Raw genomic sequence first — 27,504 nt, 5'->3', positions numbered from 1 at the left:
TATAAAAATTGAATATTCATATTTGTTTTATGGGAAAAAATATCTCTACTTGATAGTATTTTCTACGCCCTCTCACAAGGCACCGTGAGATCACACCTCTGCCCTTGGGTAGATACCTAGGCGTACACACCCATTAGCCCAAACACTTGTGTAGAAACCATGCAATCAAGTAGAGATCTCTTGCCATTGTTTTATACTCATTTGTTGCCTAACACGTAGATTTTCCTTCAAGATTCTACTTGAGTTGCCTTGTTATCCTGTAGCTTTTAGGCTAAAATCATCTTTTCAATGAAATTTAATTGCATGATATTACACTCTTAGATATTGGAATTGGATTGATCGATTCCTATTGGTAATGACCATGATCGATATTGATACTTGACCAATAAAAATTGACCAACACGGTATGAACATCTTTTTTCTTTTTTTTTTTTATTGAAAAAAAAAATTGAATCTTGTATCAGTTCCATGCGGCCCAATAAGGCCAATAGCCTCAGTATCCTTGGTTACCGATACTGGTGCCCATAGGGTGAACTAAATCCTACATGATATTGAAGATATTTTCAAGTTTGCTATCAAACATTAAAGGGTGTGTCTATGTATATTTTGCATGGACGAAAATGAGAATGCCCTTACCAAAAAACAATGAGAATGCGAGGACCGTTGGCAAAGGGTACTTGTTATATGAGTAGTTTGTTAATATTTTTTTTAGGGCAAGAGATCGGTCTCTGGCCTTTAGAGCCTGCACAGTTAGGTTGGCCAATGGGAGCTCACGCAAGCATAGCCGAGTAGAATTTCTGCCTTATCCCATGGGATAGTGTAGTACTTTCATGCGCTTATGTGTCTAAGAGCAAGAGCCCAATCGACCAAGTAGTGTTCTTTTTTCCTATTTTTTTTATTTCATTTTAGATTTATCTATTATGATTATAATTTTTTTCCTATTTAGTGATTGGCTGCTCTTCTTTACTGTTTATTAGAATATTCATTTTCAGAAAAGCAAAGGTAAGCCGTTCGATCGTAATAACAGTTCCGAATCTGAGTTGAAATTTTAGATCTTGTGGGCACGCGGGACATCCCACTAGGTAGGGTTCTTTTCTCTTAATTTTTATTTAGGTAATCTTCTGTGTCACGAAGAGAAGTGAAGTGAATTTCTTCACTATAAAGTAAACCTAGCCCTCTTCTATCTCAGTTTCAGTTGCAGCTAGCTCCTTCCCTAACCGGCCAACCCCTTCCTTCCGTCGTTCTCTTCTCTCCAACAGCGGCTGCCCAACATGGGACGTGTTCGCACCAAAACAGTGAAGAAATCCTCTCGACAAGTAATCGAGAGGTACTACTCCCGAATGACCCTTGATTTCCACACCAACAAGAAGGTCTTAGAAGAAGTCGCCATCATCCCTTCGAAGCGTCTCCGCAACAAGATCGCTGGGTTTTCTACCCATCTCATGAAGCGAATCCAAAGAGGCCCGGTTCGTGGAATCTCTCTGAAGCTCCAGGAAGAAGAACGCGAACGTCGCATGGATTTCGTACCCGATGAGTCCGCCATTAAGACTGATGCCATTGAGGTCGACAAGGAGACCATAGAGATGCTAACTGCTCTTGGTATGGCTGACCTTCCTGGCGTCATCAAACAAGCCGATTCAACTACTGCTCCTCAAACCGGTTACGGTAGGGGTGGTGGCTACGGAGGTGGGCCTGCACGGAAGTATTGATTCGTAGTTAAGACTAGAGAGAGAATTTTAGATAGTTTGATTCGGTTATTAGGGATTTCATTTTAAGCTTTGCAGATCATAATTTTGGTAAGTTTCATTACCATTGGAAAATGCTATTAATTGTTTCTTTTCTTTTTAAGGGTTTTATTTTCTCTCTCTCTATCTCTCTGGTTTTTATATGTTTGCCATGTTTGGATTGTTGTGAGACTAGCTATGTGCCTATGTTTCTGGATTTGCATTTTGAAAGTGACTCTGTTTCATATGCATTTGGTTTCTTGGGAGTAATTAGGGTTTTAAGGGAGGAAGGCGAATTACTTTTAGCTGTTACGTTCTCCTCTGTTCTGGTGAAGAGCAATTACGGTTTCAAATTTAGGGTTTGTGGTTCAACACTGAGTTTCAAATTACAGAGGGTAGATCTGGATTCTCTTGCAGAGTCACCATGAAAGGGCTGTCACTATGTCTTAGATTTTGGTTTGAGGTCCATTTTTAAGATTCTCTTGTAGCTATTTTGTTCTTCTCTGTCTAATGTTTAAGAAGTGCAACAATCTAAAAAGTCCAGAAAGAGCACGTATTGTTCTCATGAGCCATATTGAGAATGTACGTGTTAGTTAGTACACCTTTCAAAGGCCACAAGGAAAATGTAGAAGGAAGCATAGCCAAGTGGCCATATTGAGAAAGTAATAGTTAGCAGTGCTTCTCAGATTTTCTTTTGCTCCCTAGAAAACAGTAAATATCATCTATTTTGCTTGGCTACAAACATTGCATGACTAGAAAACATCAGCATAACCCAAAGTAAGCTGGATTCAGCTTTTAGTTCCAAGCCTCCACATGTGCACTAATGGCTTTGAAGAAAAGAGCATATCCATCCGTGTTTCATCCACTTTTAAAATGTTTGGTGATCCCTGAAGTAGCAACCCTTTCCCTCAAATCAGTTCTATTCGACGTCATACTTGAAACAAAACGTAAATTATGTATATCTTTTCTCACCACTTCTCCTATAACAGGAATTTAATAATACAAGACTAGAATAAAAGATCACCCAGGTTCTTTGCTTATTTTTAGTTGGTTTCATTTGTTCTGATCTTAAGCTCAATAGCCTCTTCCGGGGAGGATTGGATGGAAAATCTACACTTAATTCAAAAAGTTTACCAACATATCAGCAAGCCCATTAGTTCCCTTATGTCTGTCACCTTAAAAGAACAAAAGGAATATAACATCAAATATGGCATGAGCAAGAACTTCTGTTTAGCCAATCAGAGAGACCAAGGCCATAGCCTTGAAGCAGTTATATCTTAACAGCCCAAAACATGCATGGAATCCAGAACAACCAGTGGCTTAGTAAATCCTTATCAACAACCTCTTAAACTCTGCAAATGGCTCCTTTAAGTTCATGAATGCACCCAAAGCCAGATAATTGTATGTAAGCAATCCATGCTCGGATGTAAATGGATAACCGAAATCCGAATCCACATCCGTATCGGTTTAGGGACATCCATATTCGTTTAGAGATATCCGGGAAAAATTCGAATATTTTAATAAAAATCTGTTAAAAAAAAATTCAAATACTTAATAATAAAAAATTAAATAAATAATGATTTTAAGGGTTTTTAAAGATTCGATCCGTGTACATCCCTAAATCCATGTACATGCGGGCTAATCACCTCATTCAGGGGTTTCCTTGAAATTCAATCTTGGAATTACTTTATTTGGACACGAAATACAAAAATGGGCCCACGACAATAGGACTACGGGCCTAGTTAAACACCCACTTTCTTCATCCATTAAATCATCATTTGGATCACTTCCAACACTTGGACATCAAAACCAACCCTTTTCGAGCTCAGGTCCATTTTCTTGTTGTGGTCCCTCCTAGTTAACCCAATGTCCACTCACCCAATGGATGGACCTCCGGCCCAAGTAGCCAATAAGGCCATGTCACTTTTTCATGATAGATAACTGAAAACAGAGAAAATTTCATTCCATTTATATGATATATGACATCAAACGGTTAGTGAATTGCATGCATTTGAAATGAGCAATGTATACACAAAATTTGTGAAGATTGTTTCAAAATATTTGTCTATAAGAGGGAGAAACGATACAAGGCCGCAATCGAACTAGAATGAAAGGGGGAGATCCCAAGAGACAACAATAAGCCTATTTCTAGGAGAATCAACATGCCTTGAGGAGGGGCTACAAATAACTTGCTTATGATATTAAAGATGATAAATCCCAAATCCGCTGGAAAAATCTATAATTGATAATCCATTTTCTGGGATTAAGCTCCATCCAAATGTGATGTACAGCGACAGCAAAAACTACTTTTCCCAACATGATCACAGTTTGAGGTACCACAAAAAGTCATGTTCAATTGTCCACCAAGTCCATTCACACTAGAGCTAACATCTAGAAAGGAGGCCAGTCCAAATCATAGAGGAGCTGAGGCAGTGGAAGAAGAGGTGGGTAGCATCTTCAAAGGCGTTCCAACAAAGGCAGCAAGAAGGAGGAACATGAATGTGCCACATAATAAGGAAAGACTGCGAGGAAAGATACGTTTTGTTATGATAAAAAAAAAAAATTTATGACAGCGCAACTTCAAATGTCAACATTAAAACATTGGAGGAAACCAATTATAAGAACATATTTGGTAAGTTCCATCTTAAGTTTATTTCAATATATTTGGGCGGATAGATTAGGTAGGATTTCTTCTATATTTGAGATGTTGGCTAGATTATTTAGTTTTTCTATTATCTTGTAAGAGTTTTATTATATTGATGTAATTGGAGAATTTGAAAATTGAATGAACAGTTTCTGTATCTTGTAAGATTGATGCGGCATTTATACGTTCTTATCCCTCTTCTCTTATCTTCCCTCTTTCTCACCTTCCTAGTGTGACCCTTTCCCCCTCTTCTTCTTTTTGGTTTCTTTTTTCATACCCTTCTCTCTAGTGGTGACTTGGGTTCGATGACAATGTAGCAACTTTCTGGTTGCAATTATGCTTGGCCTGAGACATGCTGGCTCTGTCATCACCTCCAATAGTTGCAGGTTGTCAAAACAACCCCTTTGTTGTCGGTTGAAGCAGTAGCGAAGAAACACTTCTTTGATACCCCATCCACATAAGCTTTCAGGCCATCCAATTGGTTATTCCCGAGAGTCCCAATCGAATTCTTCTGCTCCATTGATGTTGGTTCGAGGGTTAATTCCCTTATCACACCTTCCATGTCATCTATTTTACGGAATTGTCATCACAAATTACAGTTGAGTTGTTCACTATCCGTGTGGTCCCATAAGTGATCCAAACCATGGTTTTAGTGCACGGTATCAAGTATCAGATTGAGAATTGGTCAGCTGTAAAACTGATACGATACCGATGTGGTATTAGACATATTTGCCCCTGATTTTTGTAAAAAATAGGATTTTAATTGTTTTACCCCTTGTCTGTATCGTGTCACCGATATAAATTGACACAATATCTGGATCAACCACTAGCAAAACTGTTACGTATCACACGTATCGAGCGAGACAATACCAATACTTCAAAGTCTCAAACCATGATCTCAATTGGGTTTTCAACTTTGGCATTGCACCACTTGCCAGAGTAAAATAAAATGACCAAGTAGCGGTTATTTTGCCCTTATAATAAAAAAGTCTTCTAATATTACAATAATACCCCTCACCACATATTATGATATTTACACAAATACCCTTGCATATAAAATAAATTACACACTACCATAGAAATCTCATCAGATGCAAAATAACAAAAATTATTATTCAGCTTTTGGTAAAGTGACTCAATTTCCTTCAAGGTATAATTAAGCACTATGAGGAGCTTTATCAAAGATATGGGAGCAAACTCAATAGAAGCAGGGTTCTATCTAGTCTAGGGAAATTGATGTGATAAGCTATGGGGTTATTAGGAATTTCAATAAATGATCAGGGGTTGCATTGAGAATTTTTTACTTTGATATACTTGTGCTTGAGTATGTGAATTTGTCATGTGGTAGTTTGTTCAGTGCAGTCTACAAGCAACTCCTACCATATTGTTGCACTTCTGGGTTTTGTCTCAATCTTGAATGTTTCTGGAAAGAGGCTGGGGGGGGGGGGGATTTTTGTTGCCTCCTGTTACTGCACGGTGCAGTGCTACATTATGCGGTGGCTGCATAGGCCATGTGCACCATGTGGGGCCCACTGTGCCACATGGCCTATGCAGCACCACACGATGCAGCACTGCACCGTGCAGTAACTGGAGACGATAAAAATTCCTGGGGGGGGGGGATTGGGATGTCTTTTGAGTCCAAGGGTGGGTACACTTGTTTCTTCTGTTTCCCACTTTAGGGGATCTGTAGAGGTCTGTTTATACTTTTTGTTATTGCTAATGGCAGGCCCAGAGGTTTTCGGTTCTTTCAAGCCTTTGCCCTTTTGTCCTTCTTCTTATTCTGTTTTTTTTTTGATAATTTTTGTTACCCCTAAAAAAAAATTTAATTTCTTGTATTGAAAATTTAGTCAAATGATCTTCAGAAAGCCGTTATATACCTTGGAAAAGTGGAAATAATTTTTTTCATTTGTTCAACCATAGCTTTTTCTTAGGAATCTCAATTTTATATTTGCATTGAGAATCTCTTTTAGCTTATAAAAGAAACGCAAAAAGTCTATGTGCCTGTATGTAGTTGTAACTTGTAATGGTTTCATTTTGGGGTGAAGTGAAATTTTATACTTATCTTTTTTTCTTTTGCTTGTTTATTGCTTTATTATTAATTACATATCGTATTTGGAAGAACTTCTTTGCATAAATTTATGATGAAGCATATCTCCACCCTTTTCTTCTTGCATTTATGTATAATATGATATAAAAATTGGTGATTGATTATTTATTTATTCTGAGGTGCTTTGGTTATGGGTTCTATGATGACTTTAGTTGTAGTTTACCCCATTGGGTTGATCAAATTTTCTCTTAGTCTAATTTTGTGGTAACTTCTGTAGGTGGAAAAGAGGAAGTTGTCTAATGTTTTCCTCAATCAGTTCGTTCTTATATACAAGAACTCCTCCATACTGGGGAGCATTCATCAGGGTTTGATGTAGTTGTTGGCTGCTCAGATGGGCATCCGGCTGAAATTATACTTACCTTAAGTCAGGAGGTTGCACAATTGACTTCTTTTGTGACTGAATGTAAGTCAAGGGGTTGCACAGTTTCTGTCTTCTTTTTGAATTTCTTCTTATCAAGGTCACCCCCAGTGGTACACACACTAACACACACATGCACACCCACACACGTGTTTATGATACACATCCTGGTCACATTAAGGTTTGCGCCTTGGTTTTTATGCTTCTTGATCTTCTGTTGAAGATGCCCTTTGAATCTTAATATAATGCTAGATAATTTTAAAATGCCAGTTGAAGAGACCTTTTGGGTTTGAGGACGTAAGTTAGAACCAGGATTTTGTGTCCTAAGATCCTACATTTAGTTGATTTCTTTATTGAGAAGTCGATATATGCCTTAGTTTGGTCAGTTCGTAAATTTGTTAATACACCATAGATGGATTAAAGAGTACTTGCACAATTTATTGTGTTTATTTGTTCTGAAGTAGTTGGTGATTGAACTAGACAGATTTTCAATTCTACAGCACTAGTCCATTTGAAAATGTAGGTAAAATCTTTTGACCATAAGTTGTCAAGGCGTCGCCTAAGCAGACGTCTAGGTGCCTTGTTGGTGTCGCCTTGTGTCCAGACCCCCTTCATTGCCTTGGTTTCCCTAGACACTGTCACACCCCGGCCCGGTTAGTAAGGGCAAGGTGTGAGTGTGTGACTGAATGCTAACTGGCATTCAATTGATCTCCCAGGATCAATCAATGTAGTACTTCTAATCACAGTTCATAAACACAGTAAATCATTGCAGCAGAAGAGAATAAACAGTAATAATAGCAATATAATAAATGAATCAGGTGATAACTGAGTATTTATATTAAGTGAAACCTGTGATACAATGTATAGTTCTCAAAAGGCACCACAAGTACAAAAGTAAAACAGTATCTACATATTATATTTCACAAAAGAAGTTTATAAACACAAAAAGATTAGCCTGCTCCATTAGGCCAGATTAAGTAAATGCGCATGCATCGCATCTGCAGAAAGCTTCATGAACTTCAAACTTCTGCACCGTACGGTCCTCCTCGGTGTGGAAGTCAGAAGCAGTAAAAACAACATCATCTAGTTTCTTAGAACCAGTAGCACTATTTGAAAAAGAAGAGGTACCACAGGGGTGAGCTCTACTGAGCCCAGCAAGGGAAACATGCAAACACAAGCATATAGTCCATGATGCATGACCTATATCTAAGAATGCTATTAACATCAATGTCTAGGTCTTATGAGGTATAAATGCTACTGTAGTAGGTATGATATTCTCAGTCACGGAATGAACTTATCGGTCTTCCCAAGAATACCATTCTACTGTGGGGACCCGCCAATTTCGGAATATACACATCAGACCCCGACAAACCCCAGTGATAACCTTACTGTTATTCCCATTCCAGTATGAACTCATCAGACATGGGACAGTGAATGACATTCCGGTATTAACCCTTCAGACCTGTCACGGGTTATCAAACACCTTACCCCTGTTGGCAAGGGTCATAGCATTTGGGTTAATGATAGGCTAACCATATGCATTTCTAAACATGATGTCATATAAGGCAGCAATAGATAATTATTTAGAAGTCCAACATCATTTCTCAATACATTACAATTGATCATAGTAAAAGTATGCAAATGCAAAATGAAATGACACCTATAACTCAGGAATGTGTAAATCTTTTTTGACACCATTTACTTTCAATTGAGATTTGGTGTTGTCCTTTTGGGTCTTTAATCACTCCCATTCATTTTAAATTGTCTTTTCCCTGTGTTGGTTTAGTATAAATTTATTTTCTGTTGATAACATAAGTGCAATTGTTTTATTTGTTTATTTTTACTTTGATAATCCAGTAAACAACAATACAGCAGAATCTATACAAGACTTGTCGGGTGGTTCATTTAGTATGAGTATCATTGCCGAAAGGTTCCCTCTTTTACATACGCTCTCAATTGTAGTTCGCTCAATGCACAATTGTAAAGTTTTTGGCTACTATGGAGGGATACAAAAGCTTACAGTACTAACTAAAGGTATTCAGTTTTAGACTATATTTTCTTTCCTTTTCTGCTGCGGAATTTTTCTTATTGATCTTCAGTCTTTGAAGTCAATGTTCGTCAAGACCACTTGTATTTTTGCTGGTACCATGGATAGATCAAAAGGTAAAGAATGTATGAGGGCAGGGACCCTACTTTCTATTGTTCGTCTGAAGGGTTTGAAACTTCAGTTTGTGTTATGTTCTATTTGTTGTTGCTCCTTTCTGTTCTTCTTTGAATTCCCTTGCAGTTATATATTTTTTATTTAATTTTTTTTTGTGTTTTCCTCAGCTACAGTTGTCCAATTTAAGAAGGTTACAGGTGCACTAACTGCTGACGAAGGTTTATCCAATCTTACCGTTGATAAGACCAAAGTGTTGCAGAAGATACTTGTATATGTGGTTTCAATAATTTTCTGTTTTATTAATTTAAACTCAAATTTATATGAGAAGACTCAGTTGCACGCCAATAGTTTGAATTCTTCTGTTCCAATGAGAAGTGCATGTTTGAGTGACCCTTCAACTGGTTTGAAGAGCTGTATTTCTGAAACGTGGTTGGAGTGGCATCAGAAGGCAGTTGTATCGGTAATGGAAGCTGGTGGCTTAAATTGGTTAGTAGGTAAGGTATGCCATTTTCTATCTGGATCAACCACTAGCAAAACTGTTACGTATCACACGTATCGAGCGAGACAATACCAATACTTCAAAGTCTCAAACCATGATCTCAATTGGGTTTTCAACTTTGCCATTGCACCACTTGCCAGAGTAAAATAAAATGATCAAGTAGCGTTATTTTGCCCTTATAATAAAAAAGTCTTTTAATATTACAATAATACCCCTCACCACATATTATGATATTTACACAAATACCCTTACATATAAAATAAATTACACACTACCATAGAAATCTCAACAGATGCAAAATAACAAAAATTATTATTCAGTTTTTGGGAAAGTGACTCAATTCCCTTCAAGGTATAATTAAGCACTATGAGGAGCTTTATCAAAGATATGGGAGCAAACTCAATAGAAGCAGGGTTCTATCTAGTCTAGGGAAATTGATGTGATAGGCTATGGGGTTATTAGGAATTTCAATAAATGATTCGGTGTTGCATTGAGACTTTTTTATTTGATATACTTATGCTTGAGAATGTGTAGTTTGTTCTGTTGAAGTCGATAAGCAACTCCTACCGTGTTGTTGCACTTCTGGGTTTGTGTTAGTTTTGAATATTTTGAAAAGACGCTATGGGGTTAGGGGATCATGATCCGCTACTGCGGCCTGCCCAAATTGGTGGTTCTTTAGAGCGAATGAGGCGGAACAAACATTGTTTCAAAAATGGTGTGACATAAAAATGTATGGATTATTTTTGGGCTTTCTTCAAATGCCCCTGTCAAATTGTTCAAACGTACAAATGCCCCATGAACTTTCATTAATTCCAAATATACCACTACTTTTCAAACCATGTAACACTCTAGTCCTCTATTAATCTGGGACGTTATGTTCTAAGTTCTAACATCTGGTATTTTTGGAACATGTTAGACCATCCTACCCTTGATAGAATAAAGTGACAAAAATACCCTTAACAAAAAAAAACTAATCATCTTCCCAAATCGTTTAGGGTTTGAAAAAAAGGGTGCAGGTTTTCTCAGATTGATTAGATTTGCAAACTGTGAAGATGGGAGTGGATTTGAAAATCGAGTTTAACCAGCTCATGATCAATACGACGAACGAGGTCGCAACCAAAGCTGCCAACGATTCTAATCGATTCGCCACTCAAGAAGCTACTTTTACACAATTGCAGAATCTGTATACTATGGCGCAGTGTAGCTCTGATTTATCAGGGAACGACTGTAATAGTTGCCTTTACCGTGCCAATTCTCTTCTCCCCAGTTGCTGTAGCAGCAAGCAAGGAGGAAGGGTTATTAATCCGAGTTGTGTCGCTAGGTTTGAGATATACCCTTTCTATGGACTCTCAGGCTAAGCTTCAGCACCGGCTTTTTCGCCTACTCTTGTTTCTCTGCCGCCTCCGAGTAAGGGAAGTGGTGAGCTATTGAGTTTTAAATTCTGATTATATAATGAATCTGAACTTGACAGAGATCTGCTACTCTGTTCAGATTTGGGTTTTTTTGGGGGGTGAAGAGGCGGGAGAAAGAGGATTGTTCTTGAAATAGGAATTACTTCTAAAAACTTTATCAAGCAATCTAAGACTCAGGCTATCCATGGATGTATTATGCATCATGAAGATCTTAAGATGCCATGGCCTAGAATCAGATGTGAATCCAAAATCGGCATTTATCATCATGAGTACATTTGGAAATATTAATTTTTGTTTAATTCTTTATGCAGGAAAAAAAGGAAGCTCGTCTACAATATTTGTTGTCGTATTCGCTGTTTGCTAATCCGGAAGAAGAAAAAGAAGAACGCATCAAAGGACAATGATGGATGTGTCTTTGCAAACTGTGAAGATGGGAGTGTTTTCAGATCCAGTTTGCAAATCTAACCAATCTGAAAAAACCTGCAATTTTTCTCTTTCTTCAAACCCTAAACGATTTGGGGAAGATGGAGTTGCACGTATTTTTTATTTATTTAGGTAAGGGTATTTTTGTCATTTTATCCTATCAAGGGCAGAATGATCTAACCATGTGCAAAAAATGCCAGACGTTAAAACATAATGTCCCAGACTAACAGGTAGGGATGTAAACCGATCGGATTCAGCTCAGATAGTGCTATATCCGCATCCGCATTCAATTAGCTGTAAACTGATCGGATTCAGCTCGGATAGGGCTATATCTGCATCCGCATTCAATTAGCTTTCGGACGAATTCGGATAATGCTAAACGAATACGGACACGGATACGGATCGGATATTTTATCCGTTTACATGTAAATATAGTTTTTCGAATAGCTATAACCTATCCATATCCGCATCCGTTTAGCTTTTAGACGGATTCGGATAGTGCTAAATGGATACGAACACGGATTCGGAAATGGATTTCGGCTATTCATTTACACCCTTACTAACAGGGAGGACTAGAATGTTTTGGGGGCATTTGTACGTTTAGGCAATTTGATGGGGACAATTGAAGAAAACCCATTATTTTTTCCATTTACAAAATCCCACCCCGTGTTCCCAACCGATTTAACGAAAGTCTGAATTTCCCTTAAATATTATTTATTCCATTGGTTAAAACCAACCTTTCAAAAATCACCTAAAAAAAAACTAGGGGTGCAATCGAGTTGAGCAGGGCTCAGGTTTTTTAAAACCACAGCCCAACCGTAATTCCCTTTAGCTCAACCAAGCCTAGTGCAGTCCTATTGAGCTCAAACTAGCCAACCTAACCCTGATTAGATTGGACTGGGTCGGGTTAACTTTGATTGACCCTAGCAGCCCCTATTTTGTCATTTTAGGGTTAAGCAAGGCCGGACTAGCCCTGTTTTTTGACTACATGTGTGCTATTATTATGTATGATTATTTTATATGTATTAATATATACAGGCTAAACCTAAGGCCTCAGCCCAGTCCTGGCCCGATCCTACATTCCTACCCTAGGCCTGGAAATCTCAACCCTGGCCTAGTCCATGGGTTGAATTGCCCAGCCCAGACCATGTCAAGCTCTGGGCGGGCTTGGGCTTGGGTTCACCAACCTAAACTTGCACCCCTGTTTGCAACTGTACAGGGACTCGATCGTGAATACTAAATTGTGATAAGCAATTTTGTTAAAGAATAATTTCAAGGTTTTAGCAATGACTCAAGGGTGTGGGGTTGAAAAACATCCCCCCTCCCTTTTTTTTGTTTTTTCTCTTTTTTTATGGGAATAATAAGAAGACTAAGAAGGCAACAGGAATCTAAAGCCTCAACAAGCTATTAAAACAAGTTATAGGCAAAACTAAAAAACAAAATACATAAACAAAACAAAATTCAATACACATCAAGATTTGATCAACTCTGAGGTTATGTTTGTTTGACAAGAAATGAAAGAAAAACTTTCAAAATATTACAATTTTCGAAAGATTCTTGTGTGAATAAGTAAAGCAAATTTTGCTTCATTTTTTATTCTTTTTTTTTTTTTAATTGACAAACATGAAAAAACAAAAAGAACATACCCAGGAGCTTCTCGCCATTGCGGAATCTGGGGAAGGTCATTGACAAACATGAAACAGTTATAAAAATTGAATATTCATATTTGTTTTACATTCATTTTATTGCCAAACTAACAAGCAGATTTTCCTGAAGTGCTGGTTGTACTCACCCCCTTTTCTCGAGTAAATTTCCCCTTTACCCAAAAAAAGAAAAGAAAAGAAGCAGATTTTCCTTCAGGATCCTACTTGAGTTGCCTTGTTATCCAACAGCTTGTGGGTTAAAATCATCTAACTCAATGAAATTTAATCGAATGATATCACAGTTTTAGGTATTGGAATTGGATTGACCGATTCGTATTGGTAATGACCGTGATCGATAATGATACTTGACTAATACAAACTGACTAACACGGTTTTAGCATCCTTTTTTTTTTTTGTTGAATTTTTTTGATATTGTATCGGTTGATCACGCTAATAAGGCCATAGCATCGTATCCATGGTTATTGATACTGGTGCCGATACAACTAAATCATTGCATGATATAAAAGATGGGACAAAGTTTTGCTCAACCCATAAAGGACGGTTCACCCACCATCCTAAGGTTTCTCGTAAGGTTATCAAGAGGGCACTTGATTTGGCCAATTATTTATTGTCTATTGTGTACACACTTAATTATATGTCTCCTTAAGATATTTAAGGTTATGTGATGTATTTGCCTCATTTGGATTTGAGCCATTAAGTAATACATGCACATTTTATTACGTACGAACTTGATTTTTTGCCTCCTTCAGATTTTTGAGGTATTAAGTAATACATGCATTTACCAAAAAAAAAAAGAAGTAATACATCCATATTCTATGATGTACGAACTTGATTATTTGCCTCCTTCAGATTTTTTAGGCTATGGGGTGTATTTGCCTCATTTGGTATGTGAGGTCTTCAGTAAATATACACACATTTACTCCAAAAATTTCTCTTGCAGTCTATCAACCAAAAACGACAGTGTGTTGCGTTGCATCTGAACCTTGTGCGAAAGAAATGGCATTTCTTTGTGTAACTCATAGCATTAGGAGAGCATTTTCTGGCGGAAGCATACAACGATGTTATCTTGATGGTGATCTTGTATCATCTGAGAAATGCAAGTGAAATTAATCTTTGAATTTTGCCATTCTCTATTCATTTGTTTTGGTTGAGAAAACATCTAGGGTTGCTCACAGGTCTCAAGATAATTATCCGCATAATTGACTTTCCTAGCTTTCACATAACATGTTTCAGGTATCATGTGTCTGGATTTTTCATTGTGGGATTTTTATTGCAGTCAGTTTCGCCCCAACAACTTAATTTGGATACCCTGGCATAGGGGTGCAAATTTGGCCCCGTCGACCGAACCGCCCGAGCCCGAACAAGGTCCGGGCTGAGATATTTGGCCTTGAGGGCGGGTCGGGTTGGAAATTTCGACCTTGAGTTAGGGTCGGGCGGGTTAGGGTTGAGGCCTCGAGCTAAGCTTGCCCGGCCCGCCCGACCGATTTCGGTTATACTATAAAATATATATTGATATAATTTATACATTATAAACTTTAAATTTCACCCACATTTTTTTATATAATATATTATATATGAAGACAATAAGTGTTATAATATAATTTATTATATTGTTATTTTATGTAAAATTAATAATGTTCTTCCCACATTCTAGCCCATGCATTTCTTTCCCCTCCCCATGATCGGGGCCAATCGGTCGGCCCACCCGACCCGAGGCGAGTCAGGTGGATTTTTCAGGTCTGAGTCGGGTCGGTCGGGCTGAGCCCATAAAGAGACTTAGGGTTGGGCTAGGATTCTATAAAGCCTGGCCCAACCCGACCCTAATTTGGATACCCTGGCAACTTTGAAACATATGTTTGATACTATGGCCAATTGTGGTAATGCAACTTGAGCTCTCTCTCTCTATAGAAAAAATGTACGGATTATTTTTTTCAATCTCAAAATCCCACCATTCATTGCAAACACTCTCTGGCTTTACTGTTCACTAGAAACGTTGATCAATTCTCCCACCCCATAAAATCCCTCTAAACAAATGGGGCCTTAATGTTTTGATGTTGGATTATCCTTGGTTTTTTTAATTGCATGTAATATCCTAAGTATTGAGGTGGAGGTGAGGGGAGGCGGGAAATATTATAGTTAACAAGTTTAGAATTTTCATATTTGAATTTCCATGTAACGCATGACTAAATAATATGGGAAAAAGTTTTATGTCCGGGAGTGTGGCCTACGCCAGCACTCCCATGAGTCTATCTCTCTCCTCCTCATGTGAAAAGACACCTCTGCCCCCTTATTTTAAGGTGGAGAGAGATAGACACATGGGAGTGCTGGTGTAGGCCACACTCCCGTGCATAAAACTGCTTCCCAATTTATCTCAAAGGTTAAAACCAACATATAAAAAAATTACCTAAGGCTATGTTTTGATGGCAAAAAAAGAAAAAACATAATATGTCAAAAAATATGATGACACAATAATTGATTTATGTTTCTATCTCTTTACTCAAATTCAAATTTTTTTCTTGGCATCCAAACATAGCATAAAAGAAAAAAATTACCAAAAGCTACGCAACTAGGGGTGTAACCGGGCTGGACCAGGCTTGGATTTTTAAACACCATAGCCCAACCTTAAGTACCCTTAGCTCAAGCAGGCCCAGCTCAACCCAAGGTAGGGTTGGGATATTGCAGCCCAAGCCTAGTCCTACCAGGCTCAACCTAGCCCAGCCCGACCCTAGTTGGACTGGAATGAGTTAGCTTGGTCCTGATTGACCTTAGTAGCCCTTATTTTTTGTCATTTTAGTGCAAAGCAAAGTCGGAGTAGCCCTCTTTTTTGACTGTATGTATGGTATTATTATGTATGATTATATTATATTTATTTATATATACATGCTTAATCTGAGGCTTCAGCCAAGGCCCGGCCCAACCCTACCCTACCCTACCCTGGCCTAGCCCATGGGTTGAATTGCTTACCTTAGGCCTTGTCAAGCTTAGGGCGGGCTTAGGTTCGCCAGACAAAACTTGCACTCATGTTTGCAACTATGGAGGGACTTGTATATACTAAATTGTGACATGCAATTTTGTTAAGAATAATTTCAAGGTGTATGGGGTTGAAATACATGCCCCCCGCCCCACTTTTTTGTTTAGGGTTTATATTCTTCACAGAGAGAGAGAGAGATGCATGCAAGGACCGATAGCGGTGGGTTTAGGTTGCTTTTTGCAGGTTAGATCCATGGCTGATGCAAGGAGAGGGGGAAGAGATGCAAGGACTAGTGGCGGTGGTAGCAGGTCATATGAGGAAGATGATCCATTTTTTGGGTTTTTAGTTTTAAGGTCAAATTAGTAACTACACAATGGTCAAGGGTAGTTTAGGGTTTCTAAAAAAATTAACCAGCTGACTTAATAAGTTAACAGCGTAAAACTAACGATAGGGACTAATCTATAATATAGGGCTCTGAAGGAGATGGTGTTTTAAGTATTTTCAAATAGGAGGGGGTGACTTGAGATTCGATTCGATTTCAAGTGATGTTTTGTAATTTACCCTATTTGTTTTATATTCATTTATTACTAAACAAGCATTACCTTAGAAATAACAAGATTTTCCCTCGAGATCCTACTTGAGTTGCCTTGTTATCGTGCAAGTTTTAGGCTAAAGTCATCTAGTTCATGGAACGTAATCTCATGATATCACTGATTTAGGTATTGTATTTGGATCAGTCGATTCATATCGATAATGACCATGATTGATATTGATACTTGACCGATACAGATTGATGGACACGGCATAAACATCTTTTTTTTTTTTTTTAGGAAAAGTTTTCACACACGGTCGTGTAAATCGTGTATGTGAGAGGGAGGGAGTTTCAAGGCATTAATTAATGGGTGGGGATTTATGACTTTTCCAACTCTTTGTGAGAGACATTCTCCCATGCACGGTTTATACGTCCATGTATGAAATCTTTCCTTTTTTTTGTTTTTTTGGATTGAAAAAATAATGTTTTGATCTCGTCACTGGTAGATATGGTTGAATAAGGCAATTTAGATCATCTACTGCTGAGTTGCCCGGCAGAACCGTGCTATTGAGATACAATAAGACAGAAAATGACCGCCTTACCCCTACTCTATAAGGCCGATAACATCAATATCCCGATGATGTAGAAGATAATTAAGTAAACATTGAAGTGAACCAAAAAAAAAATAAATAAAAATAAAAAAAAAAAAAATAAAAAAAAAAAAAAATATATATATATATATTGAAGGGTGTTTTGCGTCACGAGAATGAGAATGAGAAGGTGGGAGTGGGGACCGTTTGTTTCTGTTTTTTGTTTTTATTTCATTTTAGATTTATTTTATACAACCATAATCTTATTTATTTATTTATTTATATTTTAGTGATTGGCTGCTCTTCATTACAGTTTATTGGAATATGTCTATCATTTTCAGCAAAAGTGATCCGTTCGATCGTAATAACAGTTCCGGATCTCAGTGGCAATTTTGGATCGGGTGGTATCTACGCTCGAAGTTCACCCCTTTGAATCCAACGTCTCATGACTAGCCAGTACAATTTTCATAAAACCTTAAAAAAAAAAAAAAAAAAAAAAACCCATTGAAAATATTTCTTGCTCCTAATTTTTCAGTATCAATAGGTTTTTTTAAAAAATTAACGTCCGTACCAATTTGTCGCTTCTTCTCTCTCTCTCTCTTAATTTTTTTTAGAAGATAGATAAGACGCCATTAAAGTTCCAGAGAACCTGAAACATCAGATCTCTTTTCAGACGATACGAACTCCTGGAGAATCCAAATTATTTGATCTGATAAGGTAAGCCACATTTCATATTCAATTATTCAGAAACTGTTCTATCGTCAGTTAGCTTCCAAAAACTGCGTCGTTGTTTTGTATAGATTAAAATCTTTCGTTCTCCACTAAAATTCGTAATTATGACTTCAATTAATATTGATTTTGTGTATAATTTTTGCTTTTGCGTTTGTAGAAAAATATCACTAATTATTATTACGATAAAAAACGAATAAATTAATTGGTTGATCGATGTAGTTAAATTTGGATATAATAGAGTCTTTCCCCTCACCAATTTGTTTGGTCACCTTATTGTCTTCTTTAGCTATTGTTTTCGCATCTATCCTTACTAAAACACGCTTTGCTTTTCTTGTTTATTTTTGTTTATGTTGTTGCACTGGGAATTGCAGGAACCTGGTTGCGATGTCAGTGGTTCTCGATTCTGTATACAAATCGTGGAGCACAGTACATGTGGTGTTTTGGAAAAAACTTTTTTGTATATATCCTTTGCTTCAGAAGTCTTGATGTCGGATAAATCTTGGGGAGAAGTATGAACATTGTTAAAGGTGTTGCTGACCTTCTTAGAAAAACCTCTACTGTCAAACATGAAGAATCTGGTTCCTGGCCACAGGCAGAGAGTTTCTCTGCTCCCCGTACAAAGATCTGCTTCAGGTACTTCTATCTGATTTTTAGTGTTTGGTAATACTGATGGTCGTCTTATCTCATGTTGCTTTTGTGGTTCATGCAACCTAATGATTGATTACTATATGCCTGGTGATGAGGAAACTGACATTCTGCACAATGACTGTCACTTGGCATTCTGGTTTGTTATATGTTTCTAAAGCGACTAATTCAAGCCAAAATGAGAAAAGCAAAAGGAAGAACTTATAATATAAAAATTAATTTATTTTCCAAAACAAAAAGAAAAAAAAACTAATATTATTGGTATTGATAATATATTGTTTTTATTTGTAGTTATATATGATTCTTATATGAACCACAAACAACATCAGCAGCAACAACAATACTAGTAGAAATAAAGAATGTAAACAGTGAAGCTCTTTGAGAGAATTTTTCAGGTTTGAAGTAATGTTAAAAAGTAGGTTAGGTGCACTGAGCTGGAGGGAGTGGATATCTTTGTTGTGGCAGAAATCCATGCTTGGGCCTTTTCCATCGATCTGGTGGTAATTGTAGAATCTTTGAATAGGGATCTTGCGGTGAAACTATTAGATTCTTGGTCCGAGTGGGGGTGTGGTAGGAAGCTCACCAATAAATAATAAAGTTCACATCGGTTAACTTCCTTGTAATCTTCTTAATGTTCAAGGCACTTGTCAGAGTAATTAAGGACTTAGGAAATCCCAAGGAACCTTCTATGAGAATTAGGGGACACAAAAACGATCACTTCATGAATTGTTGAGACGGTTACTTTTGGAGAGAAAAAGGATGGCTTTGGTTTAGGCATTTGAAGAGGGAGGAACATGGCCTTACTGGTCAAATCAAATGGAAAGATTCCCAAAGGAACCGAGTAATTATTTTTACAAGGTGATTGAAGTGAGATATGGAGTGTTGCATATAGAGGTTGTCATCCTGGTTCAAAATCTCGCGATATGTCGCCGATATTTCAGATATCTCGACACTACCGAGACGAGATGACCATACGAAATGAAAAAAGTCCAAACGTCGGTATATTTTGTGAAATTTCGGTATATTACTTAAACAATGTGTATTTAACTATTTATACATTAGGGTCCGACTGTATGCTGTCAATCAAGGGTGAAACACCACTTTGAGTTCATTTTTTTGCAATATGAAGGTTTAAATGTGTTTATTTAGCTTAAATAAGGGTGTGCACGAAGTATCAGGCCTTAATATGGCCAAAAATCCACCGAGATGGACTGCCGAAATATGGCAGAAAAAATACCATATTTCGGAGAAATTTCGGTAAATTTTGGAAATCTCGACCTGCCCGAAATGGCGAGACGAGACGAGATCTTGAACTATGGTTGTCATCTAGGTTTTAGCTAACAGATATATTGTAGAAAGCTTGCAGAACAATAGCAGGACTTTTACTCCAGCATTATTGTTTCATAAATTAGGTGTGTAGAGGGATATGATCCCTTTTTTGACAGACCTAACTCGCCTTTGTTAGTTGGTCTATGTACTGTTTGGGTCTGTGGTGGGGGGATGATGTAGCAGTGTTGCTGGGTGTATGAATAAGTGGGTATCGCTTGCATTTGTGTTGTGGTTGGTGCCACCTTAGGATGGTGTGCTCTTGGGCCATATATATATTTTTCTGTATTGTTGTTGTCTTCCTCTTATTCTTAATATACTTCTTTGTTGCTGATTAAAAATATTCACCATATAATTGGAATTTGGAACTTGATTAGATATCCCTGTTTCGTGCAGCATCTTTCTCCTTTTTATCTTTTCAATAAATTTAACTTGATGCCGACTTCTCCTTACAGCATTTCATATTTTCTCTTCTTTCACAGTGAAGTTGGTGATGAGGCAATTCTGAACACACTTTGGAGGAGACATCAGAATGCCATTGATAAGGTTTTTGTGGCAAGATGTTAAGTTATGCTGGTTCTTTATGTTATTTGTTTATTTAGTAGGTGAATCTTCTGATTTTTTTTTTAAAAGGGTTTTTTTCACGTACCCCCCCTGAGGTTTGACATAATTATGAAAAAATCTCAGTTTTGAAAAAATCTGCATGCCCCCCTGAGGTTCTTAAAATTTAACCCACACCCCCATTCTGTTAGTTTAGGTCTAACAGTGTTAAAAACTAGGGGTGAACTGACAAAAATGCCCTTCTAAGGAAAACAAAAAAAACCTGCAACTCATCTTCCCCAAACGATTGGGGAAGATGAGTTGCAGGTTTTGTAGGGAACGCTGGAATTCTTTTTTAGGCTGACCTCTTCTTCTCTTCAATCTCCCGCGGGAAGGTCTTCAGATCTGCATCAAGGATCATGATCAATTGCTACTCTTGAAATAGCTTAATGACAATGGCGATCCTTGATTTGAGATCTTATCTGCTGCTTGCTGTCTCACCTTCGCACTCTTGGTATTCAAGAGCAACTCTATGCTACCATATATCACGGGAAGATAGGGTTTCACTCTGATCCCAAGAGCCTTGACCACTGCCTCAAACCCATTGAGCATAACGTTGTCTTCATCACTGGTCTGCTCTTGTAAAGCATGTAAGCTTCCATCCATAAGTTCTTCTTCCAAACGATCATTAATATCAGAAGCACCCAAGTTCATAAGGACTTTCCTAATTGTCTCCATCACCATCCACCTATATGGTTCACTCTCATCTTTAAGATCCTCAAATAATCTTCCTATTATATCAGCAGCACCAACTTTGTTTGCAATCTCCACTGTTGTATCTACCAGTTGCCTATAGTTTCTGGGATCCAGTGCCATCCATCTAACCCAGAAATTAGGAAAGAACTCAGGCAAAATCATAATACGAATGTAATCAGCGTCTAGTTATGTACTTATGTGTTCATACACTGCTTCATGAGGGACGCGAGGTGTTGCTAAGATGAGAGAAAGGAAGAGTAGAGATTTTGATCAGGTGAGATGCGTCAAGATTGCTGATGGAAGAGTGTTGGTGAGAGATGAGGACATTGTGAAGAGATGGGATGACTATATTTGTGACCTACTAAATGGAGATAAGTTGAGTAGAAATGACCAGGACGATTACATTTTTCAGCAAGACGCCACACGTCATAGACTCATAGATACGTAAGAAAGATTAGTGTGGCGGAAATTAAAGAAGACTTGAGAAAGATGAAAGCAGGCAAGACCCCAGTACGGCAGTACCAGATTAGATTCCAATAGAAGTGTGGAAAACCCTTGGAGGCTATGGGGTTTATTGGTTAACCAATCTGTTTAACAGGATTATGAACACAAGGAAGATGCCAGATGAATGGAGGAGAAATGTTGTAGTCCCGATCGACAAAAATAAAGGTGATGTCCAAAACTACAAATACTATAGAAGCATTAAGCTTATGAGTCACACTATGAAACTTTGGGAGAAGGTTATTGAAGCCCATTTGAGAAGAGAGACTCATATCTTGGTGAACCAATTTGGCTTTATGGCAGGTAGATCCATGACAGAAGCTATCTACTTATTGAGGAGGCTCATGGAAAGATATAGAGATAGCAAGAAGGATCTCCATATGGTCTTTATTGACCTGGAAAAAGCTTATGACCGAGTACCTAGAGATTTAATCTAGCATGTCCTAGTGAGGAGAGGCGTTTTGAGTAAATATGTGGATGTTATTAAAGATATGTATGAGGGCGTGGTGAGTAGTGTGAGATCTGTGGGAGGTTAGGGAAAGGAATTCCCAATTACGATTGGGTTACACCAGGGATCAGCCTTAAGCCCTTTTCTATTTGCTCTTATCATGGACGATCTAACCAAGAACATTCAAGACGAGATCCCGTGGTGTATGCTCTTCATTGATGATATCGTTTTGGTGGATGAGACAAAAGGGATTTAACTCTAAGTTAGAGCTTTGGAGGTCAACCTTGGAAACAAGAGGCTTTAAGATTAGTAGAATGAAGACGGAGTATATGATGTGTAATTTTAGTCACACTGTGATGGATACTGATATGGTGCGAATTGAGGATAGAGAGATACCACAAAGTTGACTATTTTAGATATTTGGGGTCAGTCATAAGTAAAGAAGGTGGCATAGAGGATGATGTTTCACAGAGAATTAAAGTGGGATGGATGAAGTGGAGAAGTGCGTCTAGAGTGCTGTGTGACCGACATATTCCTTTAAAGCTTAAAGGAAAGTTCTATAGAACTGTTGTACAACCGACTATGATGTATGGGGCAGAATGCTGGGCAGTTAAGAAGGGTCATATTGATAAGCTATGTGTAGCAGAGATGAGGATGTTAAGATGGATGTGTGGAAAAACAAGGAAGGATAAAGTACGGAATGATCGTACTAGAGCGGACGTGGGAGTCACCCCGATCAATGACAAGCTCCAAGAGAGTAGTTTAAGGTGGTATGGTCATATTCAACGGAGGCCTAGGGATGCCCTAGTAAGGAGGAGTGATATGATTCCGATTGAAGGAGCTAAAAGAGCTAGGGCAGGCCTAAAATGACCATAGGAGAAGTGGTGAGGAAGGACATGCATAGCCTAGGTCTTGTACCTAGTATAACCTTTGATAGAGCCTATTGGAGAGCAAGGATCCATGTAGCAGACCCCATTTAGCTGAGATTCTCCTGTCATGCTGGGTTGGGCTTCTTTCCTCTTACTATCTTTCATCTTTCATTTGTCATTTTTCATTTTTCATTTCTCTTCTCTTTCCCCATCCCTCTTTTTCCATCTTTTCTTTCGTTTTTTTTTTGCTAGAACTCAGTTTTCCTTTGTTTTGTTTGGATCCATGTAGCTGACCCCATTAAGTTAGGATAAGGCTGAGTTTGTTGTTGTTGTATTAAATTGTTTTCCATTCCAAGTTTGCCCCACCCCAGCTTATTCTGTATCTTCCCCTTTTGATCCTTTCTCTTATGGTTTAAATTTCCATATATTTTATGGGATTGCCATTACAAATTTCAATTGAGTTAGTCATTATCTGGGTGGGCCCATAAGTGATCTGAACTGTGTTTTCAACCTCGGTATTGCACCCTTGCCATAGTGATGAAAATTAAATAACCAGCAATATAGAAGAATGCAGCAATCATTATGTCAAACCAAGAGCAATCGGAAGGTCACAGGGCAGAACCAAATTCAGCTACAGATCACAGAGCAGAACTGCAGAGGATTATAACCCAGAACTAATGTAGTCCTAGATAGGTAGGAGACCTACTAGGAGCCAAACAACCGGATCAAATCACAAAAGGGGCTGCTGGTTCGAATGGACGACACTAGGATTTAAGTCAATTCCTAGGGTTTGGGTTGGATATTGGGAAAGGGATTTATAGGGTATTAATGGGCAGGTCTAGGGGGTCAATATGGTATAAAAAGGTTAGGGTTTGGATGAGTTTTGAAATTCTGCAATTCTGGATAGAATTGAGTTGCAGGTTTTGGGCTTTAATGGAGTTAGGGTTTATGGGATTCAAACCAAAAATAAAGGGGATCAATTGGGGGAAAGGATTAGAAAGGATAAAACAGAAAATTAAAACCCAAACTTACACTGGATTCCTCCGGCAGCAGCTTGGATTGTTGAAGGATGAAACCACCTTCGAAATAGGGATCCTCCCAGCCGTCACGGCGTAAGGAGTCGCAGGATTCCACCCACCCTTCCACCTTGATAAGCCCACAAGGATGCACACACTCTTGGAGAGCAAGGAGCAGCAAGCAGCCACGGAAATCTCTTTTTTTAAATTCAAATCTGTTCTGGGGGAGCCTCCCATGATTCCTTTATTTATAATTAAAGTCCTAAGCCAAATCCTAATACAATCTAATCTCCTCCTCACTTAAATCGTGGAAGGGATCTAATCAAATTCTAATTACTAATTTAAAATACTAAAATGTCCTAACTACCCCTACTAACTTAAAATAAAAGAATCTAACTTAAAAACAACTAATTAAAAGAAGATTCCATATTAGCCAATAGGATAAAATAACCTATTAACCAATAGGAACACTTCACTTAAATTAGACCCATTGAACCAATTGGATGCAACCAAATCTAAACCAGTTCAATCTAAAAACATAAAAATAACTAAGTATTGGGCTAATCCCGTATGCAACCTAAGTACCCCTAGTTTAGGCTCATTAAAGTGGCCTATTACATAAAAAACCCTTGGGAACAAAGGCCCAACATGGATATAACCCAACCTTAGGCCTATTTCTAACGAAATAAGCCCTATTTGGTGATCATTCTGCATCAAGAACAAAAATAAAAAATAGTAGCAAATCAGATGCAGAACAGCAGCAACTATCAACACCAACCTACCGACCAAAGCCGCAGAGCAAGAAACAACTTGCTGTTTGAACAGTTTCCAACCAGATCGTAGGGAAGAAAGAGAACTCCAACTGCAGGTAGTAGATGGCCTCCGGAATGGCTTGAAATTTTGTATGTCTACTTGAAACAATATAGAAAACAGTCCTGCAAAGTATCACTATGATCCAACAGGCAGAAGTAGACTTCTTGAGAAAACCTACTTGAACAAGTTTTTTTGTTAGGAAACAGCCAAAAAAACAGATCTGACCATCAAGAAAGCCTGACAAAGGTCTTCATATAGACATCATAGCATCATGCGCAGAGATCAAGAGGTACGATACTGGCCACCGAGAAGGATCTGGAGCAGAGAAGATTATCTGTGCAGGTAACCAGTGAAATCTCTCCTGCACATAGAGATAACCGGCGAAGCAGACAACAGATGCCGTAGGTCTTCAGCAGGTGCTGTATGTCTTAAGCAGTTTCATCAGAGAGCAAATCTTCATGGCAGCAGGAAACTCTAATGTTTCATTATCTAACCAACTAGGGTTTCAGAGAGAACAAATACAGCATTGGTTGCTGTGAACCACAAAGGAGAAACCCTAAAAGGACTCTCAAGATGGAAATACACTGGATCTTAGTGCTCTAATACCATGTGACAATATCAAAACACAAAAAACTGGCACCTGCACAAAACTGAGATACAGAGGAAGAAGAGAAAGAGAGAGAGAGAAGAGAAGAAGAGAGATTGAGAGAGGAGAAAGAGCTCACAGTTAGAGCAATTAACCTCTAACCGTGGGCAGCATGGTGTATTTATAATATAAAGTCTACCAATATTACAAATTTACAAGAATACCCTTCACCCACATATTATGATATTTATACACAAACCCAAAAACATAAGAAGCCAATGACACAAATACCCTTGCATATAGAATAAACATCACACTACCATATAATTCTCAACAGATGCAATGTAGTTTACATTGCCAAGCAAAAGCAATTTAATAAGCATCAGATTTATCAGGTGTTAGCAAAATAAACTGGAAATTATTATTCAGTTTTTTGTGAAGTGGCTCAATTTCCTACTCACTAATAGTTCAACGTATAATTAAGCACTATGAGGAGCTTTGTCAAAGATATGGGAGCAAACTCATGAGAAGCAGGGTTCTATCCAGTCTAGGGAAATTGATGTGATAAGCTATGGGGTTTTTAGGAATTTCAATAAATGATCAGGGGTTGCGTTGAGAATTTTTTACTTTGATATACTTGTGCTTGAGTATGTGAATTTGTCATGTGGTAGTTTGTTCAGTGCAGTCTACAAGCAACTCCTACCATATTGTTGCAATTCTGGGTTTTGTCTGAGTCTTGAATGTTTCTGGAAAGAGGCTGGGGGGGGTGGGATTGGGATGTCTTTTGAGTCCAAGGGTGGCTACACTTGTTTCTTCTGTTTCCCACTTTAGGGGATCTGTGGAGGTCTGTTTATACTTTTTGTTATTGCTAATGGCAGGCCCGGAGGTTTTCGGTTCTTTCAAGCCCTTGCCCTTTTGCCCTTCTTCTTTTTTTGATAATTTTTGTTACCCGTAGAAAAAATTTAATTTCTTGTATTGAAAATTTAGTCAAAAGATCTTCTTCAGAAAGCCGTTATATACCTTGGAAAAGTGGAAATCATTTCTTTCATTTGTTCAACCATAGCTTTTTCTTAGGAATCTCAATTTTATATGTGCATTGAGAATCTCTTTTAGCTTATAAAAGAAACACAAAAAGTCTATGTGTCTGTATGTAGTTGTAACTTATAATGGTTTCATTTTGGCGTGAAGTGAAATTTTATACTTATCTTTTTTTCTTTTGCTTGTTTATTACTTTATTATTTATTACATATCATATTTGGAAGAACTTCTTTGCATGAATTTAGGATGAAGCAGTATCTCCACCCTTTTCTTCTTGCATTTATGTATAATATGATATAAAAATTGGTGATTGATCATTTATTTATTCTGAGGTGCTTTGGTTATGGGTTCTATGATGACTTTAGTTGTAGTTTACCCCATTTGGTTGATCCAATTTTCTCTTAGTCTAATTTTGGGGTAACTTCTGTAGGTGGAAAAGAGGAAGTTGTTTAATGTTTTCCTCAAGCAGTTCGTTCTTATATACAAGAACTGGGAACCTGTGCATTCTTGTCAGTTGGTGGAAGCTTCTTCATCTACCCTCCATACTGGGGAGCATTCATCAGGATTTGATGTAGTTGTTGGCTGCTCAGATGGGCATCCGGCTGAAATTATACTTACCTTAAGTCAGGAGGTTGCACAATTGACTTCTTTTGTGACTGAACGTAAGTCAAGGGGTTGCACAATTTCTCTGTCTTCTTTTTGAATTTCTTCTTATCAAGGTCACCCCCAGTGGTACACACACTAACACACACATGCACACCCACACACACGTGTTTATGATACACATCCTGGTCACATTAAGGTTTGCACCTTGGTTTTTATGCTTATTGATCTTCTGTTGAAGATGCCCTTTGAATCTTAATATAATGCTAGATAATTTTAAAATGCCAGTTGAAGAGACCTTTCGGGTTTGAGGACGTAAGTTAGAACCAGGATTTTGTGTCCTAAGATCCTACATTTAGTTGATTTCTTTATTGAGAAGTTGATGTATGCCTTAGTTTGGTCAGTTCGTAAATTTGTTAATACACAATAGATGGATTAAAGAGTACCTGCACTATTTATTGTGTTTATTTGTTCTGAAGTAGTTGGTGACTGAACTAGACAGATTTTCAATTCTAGAGCACCAGTCCATTTGAAAATGAAGGTAAA

General features: G+C 37.9%; 2 protein-coding genes across 5 annotated transcripts in view; both read left to right on the top strand.

Annotated features, from left to right (window-relative positions):
- The first annotated feature begins 1,178 nt into the window (after positions 1-1,178).
- Positions 1,179-26,813, top strand: LOC122660844 (40S ribosomal protein S17-like). Its single transcript, XM_043856096.1, has 3 exons — positions 1,179-1,715; positions 12,171-12,174; positions 26,801-26,813. Exon 1 carries the CDS (start codon positions 1,272-1,274, stop codon positions 1,707-1,709), a length of 438 nt encoding a protein of 145 aa, XP_043712031.1. The 5' UTR covers positions 1,179-1,271; the 3' UTR covers positions 1,710-1,715; positions 12,171-12,174; positions 26,801-26,813.
- Positions 6,760-27,504, top strand: part of LOC122660842 (BEACH domain-containing protein B-like) — a 133,755-nt gene continuing 113,010 nt past the window's right edge. For 2 of the 4 annotated variants that reach the window (XR_006332793.1, XM_043856088.1), the window contains exons 1-4: positions 17,673-17,802; positions 18,189-18,450; positions 20,271-20,334; positions 26,786-27,017. Coding sequence is in view for 2 of the 4 variants with exons in the window: in XM_043856088.1 (XP_043712023.1) it covers positions 18,329-18,450; positions 20,271-20,334; positions 26,786-27,017 (418 nt within the window). In the remaining 2 variants the exon portion in view is untranslated. Of the gene's footprint in view, positions 6,879-8,690; positions 8,868-17,672; positions 17,803-18,188; positions 18,451-20,270; positions 20,335-26,785; positions 27,018-27,504 lie in introns of those variants that run through there. The other 2 variants (XM_043856089.1, XM_043856091.1) reach the window with 2 other exon arrangements.

This window comes from Telopea speciosissima, chromosome 5 (assembly GCF_018873765.1).
Source record: "Telopea speciosissima isolate NSW1024214 ecotype Mountain lineage chromosome 5, Tspe_v1, whole genome shotgun sequence".
In the NCBI taxonomy this organism is placed as follows: domain Eukaryota; kingdom Viridiplantae; phylum Streptophyta; class Magnoliopsida; order Proteales; family Proteaceae; genus Telopea; species Telopea speciosissima.
Note: the sequence above shows the minus strand (reverse complement) of the source record. Positions and strands in the feature narration are given on the sequence as shown.

Excerpts from the sequence above, each read along its gene's own strand:
- LOC122660844 (XM_043856096.1), top strand. The coding sequence starts at position 1,272 with ATGGGACGTGTTCGCACCAAAACAGTGAAGAAATCCTCTCGACAAGTA.